The sequence below is a fragment of the Ochotona princeps genome, chromosome 25 (assembly GCF_030435755.1).
Source record: "Ochotona princeps isolate mOchPri1 chromosome 25, mOchPri1.hap1, whole genome shotgun sequence".
Taxonomy (NCBI): Eukaryota; Metazoa; Chordata; class Mammalia; order Lagomorpha; family Ochotonidae; genus Ochotona; species Ochotona princeps.
Genome location: NC_080856.1, coordinates 25,432,920 through 25,438,897, shown reverse-complemented (window position 1 = coordinate 25,438,897; position 5,978 = coordinate 25,432,920). Strand labels below are relative to the sequence as shown.

Below are 5,978 nucleotides of genomic sequence, written 5' to 3'. Positions count from 1 at the left end.
CGCCTGCCTCTCCTCCCACCCCGGACTCTGGACCCACGACTCCCAACCCCGCTCCTGGACGTGGGGAGCAAGGGCGCCATCCCCTGGTGCATGATCCCCGGGGCCGTCAGATGCAGAGCGCCCCGGGGTCAGGGTTCCATGGACGCTCTGGGGCAGAACCAGTGGGACTCGGCAGGAGGCGGGGGACGCCTCAGCCCGCTTCCTGCGAGGGTCCCCACGCTCCCCGCGTCTTCTGCAATTAGAAAGTAGCGAGAAGTCAGCACGCACAGCCCCGGAAGCTGCGAGAGATGCGCGTGCGCAGAGCGGGCGGCTTGGATAGGGCCCTTCTGCGCACGCTCGCCGCTCGCTGCCGTCGGCTAGGCTGTGGAGGACCGGAGTTCCCAGGGCGTCTGCATCCTCAGCTCTGCATCCCTTCTGGGCATCTCTCGCCCCGGCCATGACGGCGCACTCCTTCGCCCTTCCAGTCATCATCTTCACCACGTTCTGGGGCGTCATCGGCATCGCCGGGCCCTGGTTCGTGCCGAAGGGGCCTAACCGCGGGTAAGGAATGCAGGCGCACAGACCCTGGCTCTCTGAGGACCTTGTCCCCTCGTCCCTAGCCGGGCTCACCCTTGCTTAGTGGAAGCGGTGGCCTCCTGTCCTGCGATGAGCGCACGCACCAAGCTTGCCTCCCCCAAGGTTTTTGCACCTAGGTCGTTCTCAGCCTGGAACCAGGAAGCTGATGGGGATGAAGAGGCAGGGTGAGCAGGTGCTATGCGGAGCCGGCCGTGCAGCAACCTCCTGCAGCCTGCCGGAGCCAGCCTCTGCTGCCACCCGCACTCCTGTTAGTCCTGTGACCTTAAATTAGGGGCAAGGCTCCACTGCTTCCTAGGAGGGTGCCGCCGCAGGTGAGGACTGTCTGAAAGAACTCACCAGCCGAGGCATGGCACACGTGCATGGTGGTGGTTTGGGTAGGGAATGGAAGGTTCCCCCGTAGCAGATTTCTGCGTGCCAGTTTCTGCTCCCTATTAGCCTCAGTGGCCAAGTTTCTGGAGGTCTGAGATCGTTATTCAACCCAGCATTCCAGCGCCCAGCCGCTGGATCAATGTTAACAAGGGGTCAGGTGCTAATTTCTGTAGCACCAGCTTGAAGTGCTTTTTTGAGGCCAGAGATCTGGTCCTGGCTTGGATTAGGTTTAGATTGGGCCTTTGCCCTTTAAGATTTGCAGGGCTCAGTGCCTCACCACTTCACTTTGTAAACCATCTTAGCGTCTTATCTCTCCTGCAAATCTTGGTGAATTCTTTCTTCAGTGCAACTGAAGTTTTTCCTGATGATTTTCAGCTTCTGTCCTGTCTTCAAACAGACCCAAACTAACTAGTCCATGTTACCTTTGTAACAATTCACTCTGCCTCAGAAAGGGCTCGTTCTCTCTGTCTCCGCCAATAACTTCTGCTTTATTGTTTTCTTTCCCCTGCCCCATGAGTCTTGATTCCAGAGACTACTTCATGGCCACATGGCACAGTGCCTTTTCCCAACTTGTCTGTGTTGTGATGGACACATAGTGGGTGATGGAGAAGCACGAGGAAGGGGAAGATTTGTCAGATAATTTAGAAGTGGTCAGGGGGCAGGGTGGAAGAAAGAGAGACGTTGAGCTGTTTTCCTATCTGTTTGTTCTGTCCCCAGATGTCTACAACACCTGGGTTGGGTCAGGCTGAAGCCAGGAGCCACGAATTCTGAGTCTGTCCTGTGGGTGGCAGGGACCCAAGGATTTGAGCCATCCTCTGCTCCCCCAAGGTATCCCAGCAGGAAGCTGGGATTGAGAGCAGAGCTGAGATGCAGGCCCAGGCACTCGGGTGTGCATTGCGGGCATCCCAGACGGAAAGTTTGCAATTCCCGTCCTGTGTTTGTCACCTTGAGTAGAACTGCACCTGCTGAGGAGGGCAATGGGAGAGCCAGGGGGCCCAACGCTGCCCTGGCCGGGCCTGCCAGCCCTGCTGGCCACATGGGCTGGACTTGTGCCCTTTTCTGTTGCAGAGTGATCATCACCATGCTGGTGGCCACTGCCGTCTGCTGTTACCTCTTGTAAGTGCTGCTCTCCCAGCCCTCACCCTGCCTCCCTTCCTCCCCAGGGCTGCTCTTTCCTCTGTCCTGATGGTGTAGGGGTGGATCTGTTGTACACGGGAGTGGAGGCAGTGTACAGGGAATACCACCAGTGTGTCACACCTGGATGAGCTTGGTAAGACTCCAGGGGCTGCAGCTTTTCCACCTGTGGAGGGAAGGCCCTGAGCTGTCCACACCCAACCGGGCATCAGAATGACCTGAGGAGAGTGTTTGGACCCAGCCAGCAGGGCTCCAGCAGAAATGGCTTGGCACAGTTCTTGGGCCAGCCCTTGGCAGCCCTTATTGCTCAGTGAATACGTCAGGTGTCTGGAATGCGGCGGGCTTGGAAGCACTGGATGAGAACAACAGGCTTCACACCTGGGGAAAGGTAGCCTGGGGCCACAGAACCTGAGCCATGGGAGAAAGTCCTCTGTGTCCCACAAGGCCTCCATCTAAAATGACTTGGTGATGACTTGCGGGTCATCGGGTGCTCTCTGGGGTACTCTGAGTGGGGGAGGGAGGGTCAGATAGTAAAAGGCTATGGGTGTGGCCGCAGACTGTCCCATGCAGGTGCCTCTCCAGCCTGTTACTGTGGACAAAGTGGCAAGGCTTGTCCTGAGGGCCGGGGTCAGGTCCCTGGGATGCCCACCCTGAAGGGCTGCAGTGACCGAGTGGCAGGCCCTGCACAAGCTGCACCAGGCGTGCCCCGACCAGGCCTGTCATGGGGCCCAGACCAAGAGTGGGTGAGGACCCTATGGGGAGTCATTCCCCAAGCACCCCAGGGCAGCCTCACCTCTGCCGTAATCCCAGATCCCATCCCAACCCTGGGACCTTATGGGTCTACAGAAAACCAGACTTAGTCAAATCGAAACCCCACATATCTGTGGAGGCTATGGGTGATTCCACCAGGCCCTTCATTTTCTCTGGGGAATGTGACCAAGCCCCCTATCCCACTGTGAGTACAGAGTAAATCCCTCTTGTGCCCGGTACCCCCTCACTCTGCTGTCCCTGGCAGCTGGCTCATCGCCATCCTGGCTCAGCTGAACCCCCTCTTTGGGCCCCAGCTGAAGAACGAGACCATCTGGTACGTGCGCTTCCTGTGGGAGTGACCAGCTACCTGCTTCCCATGCCAGGTATGCAGGGAGTAGGAGGGAGACCAGGGCCATGGGGAGAAATCCCTCTTGGGATTCAGATGTTTGGGTATTTAGGAAAATAAAAAAACAGAAGGTTGAGTATCTCCTCCCTGCCTGCCTGGCAGCATTCCAGGCCCCAGGAACCCAGTCCCTTAGGCTCTGATCCCAGAGGGCTTCATGCTGGCACACTGGTGTGCAGGATTGTCCCATGAGATTGTTCAGAGAGAAGTGGGGACCCAGGAGTGGGGAGATACCCACCCCGGGGGTGGGCAGGGATGCAGGGGCTCTCCAGGGTGGGCAAAGCAACGACCCCTAATGTCCTGTGTGTTTCAGATGCCTCAGCTCCCTGGATGACCCCGGTTCGACATCCCCGATGACCTTCCCACCCATGCCCTCCCGCTACAGCTCTGAGCCCCCACTATGGAGCCTGCCTGTGCTGGGATGTACCATCTTCCTGCCAGGCTTAGCCCTCAGGGCAAGCCTTGTGCTCAGAGACTGGTTGTCAGAAGGCTGTCCTGCCCTTCCATTCCCATTGCCCCAATACCCACAGGTCAGCCCTGCCACATCTGTGAGCTGCAGAGTTTCTGTCGATCTGTGTCACAGGCCTCTCTCAGCTCAGGCATAGGATTTTTATCATTTCTTCCATTCTGGCTGTCCAATTCTTATAAACATTGGAGTATTAGAGAAATAGCCACACACAAAAAGCAAGAGTAATCACACATCAGGAGTGATGTGTAGGTGTCGGGGATCCTTGGTAGATATAAAGTCACTTAAATTGGCTTGCTTGTGGGTCATATCTCAGAATATTGTTTCCCTTCTTCCACCTCCCCACCAGGAACCTGTGTGGGGAAGCCCACCCCCTTCCCTGAAGTTGTCAGTCTGAACACAGCACCTCCTGCCCTGGGGTGCCTGGAACCTGCCTCACCGTACCATGACCACAACAGATTCCAGACTCTCTCAGCAGCATCCAAGTGGCTGGAGCTGGGCCTACAGGAAGATGGGGGGGACAGTGCTGTTTCAGTGGCCCTGTGGGTGCTGCCCCCACCTCACTACCCAAATCCCGAGTGCACTTAGGAACACCAGACATACTGAGGCCCCGGCACCCTGAGCAGAGAGTGAGCGGGGATGCCCAGACACTGGGATAGTGCTCGCCCAGCTGGCCAGGTTCCCTGCACGTGGCACATTCAGCCTGCCATTCGGGAAAGAAAAGCCAGCCCCTCTTATTTATTGTCTATTTATTGTCTATTTATTTGGCATTCCTTCCCAAGGAGCCAGCACTGTTTCTAAAGCAGCAGAAGAAGGTGATGCGTATCATCTAGATTTATTGGTTCTGGGCTTGCAGGCTGCTCTGAGCTCAGGCCGGTCATCCGCTGGACATCTCCCTCCAGGCTCCCTTCCTCTCCTGGCCTCTGTAGCCTTTCTATAGAGTAGAGGCATTGAGCATGACTTGTACTGAAATGTCCAATAAAAATCTGGTGACAAAAGACTACCATGTACTGGCTACACTCTGGCCTCTGCCACATTTGCTGGTTGCAACCCTCCTGGCCACCTTACTTCCAACTGTTAAGTAGGTTGATGTGATGAATAGGCAAGTGGGCTGGCAGCTGCCATCCCTGGAGCTACCGTCACAGGACCTGGACATGGAGGACCACATTCTCCTGAGACCTGATGGGAGATCTGGAGCCCCACTCACTGTCCCAGTTTGAGCCCAGAGCCAGGCCTGACAGGAGGAGTAGGAAGCTGGGGGCTGACTGTGTGGCACTTGGACCACATTTGTCCCATTTCCCAGGGGACTAGAGTACATGCCTCCTGGGTTGTGTGATGAACTAGGTCCTCACTATCTCCACAGAGTGCCTTGCCTCATTCATAAATATCCCAGAGTCTGGAAACTTCCTGCCCAGCTTCCTACAGGGAAGTATGTGGAAGGTGGGTTTGTAGCTGTGACAATTTCCATGGCGAGGGGTTGGGGGGGGCGTTTCATGGAGTGGAAGCTGGAGAGAAATGAGGTTCATATAATAATGGGATGCCAACGTGAAGGGCTTAACCCACTGTGCTAAAACATTATCCCACCTTTGTTTTTTAAGTAAATGCTGAGGGCCTCTCTGGAAGAGTTGTTTGTAATTCTTCCCACACAAGGCATCCTTCCACCCACATCACCCTCTACGGATGCACAGGGCACTTACATGAAGTAAACAGTCTCTGACAAGGGGCAGTGACTGGGAGAAGGGGTCTCTGAAGCACCCCAAGTGGCAGAATGAAGAAGCTGAGACCCAGTGACAAAATCAAGATGGCCAAGGGAAGTTCCACCGTGCACAAGGCGCATCAGCAGAGGGCAGTGTCTGCAAGCACGGTGGAAACTCCAGGAAGCTGGTCCCAAAGACGCAGCACCTTCCCTGGGGCGGATGGTGCTGCTGTTTGAGAGGGTGGCCCTGGAGCCAGTTTTGTGCTGAGAGCTGACAGCCCTGCAGCTACAATGAAATGTTCTCCTGCGGTATCTAACGGGAGGAACTAATGCGCACCCAGCAGTTACTTGGTGCTGGACAGACCTGAGGTACCCTGCCAACTTGTAACTGCCCTGCTACTAGGCCTCTTAGGCAATTTCCTGTGACCCTTCCCTACCTCAGAATCCCCAAGCCATCTGGCACATTGCAGCTCAGCACAGAACAGCCGTCCGCCAGGGGAGCTTGCTCAGGGGGGACCAGGAGGTGCTGTTTCTGCTGCTCACAGGCTCACCTCTCCCTGTGCATTGTGGGATCAGGATAGTTC

At 56.2% G+C, this 5,978-nt stretch overlaps 1 protein-coding gene across 1 annotated transcript; it reads left to right on the top strand.

Moving 5' to 3' along the window:
- The first annotated feature begins 309 nt into the window (after window positions 1-309).
- On the top strand, window positions 310-4,651 carry ATP6V0E2 (ATPase H+ transporting V0 subunit e2). The gene is made up of 4 exons (XM_004594435.3): window positions 310-540; window positions 2,014-2,061; window positions 3,095-3,212; window positions 3,546-4,651. Exons 1-3 carry the CDS (start codon window positions 437-439, stop codon window positions 3,186-3,188), a joined length of 246 nt encoding a protein of 81 aa, XP_004594492.1. The 5' UTR covers window positions 310-436; the 3' UTR covers window positions 3,189-3,212; window positions 3,546-4,651.
- Window positions 4,652-5,978: the final 1,327 nt, after the last annotated feature.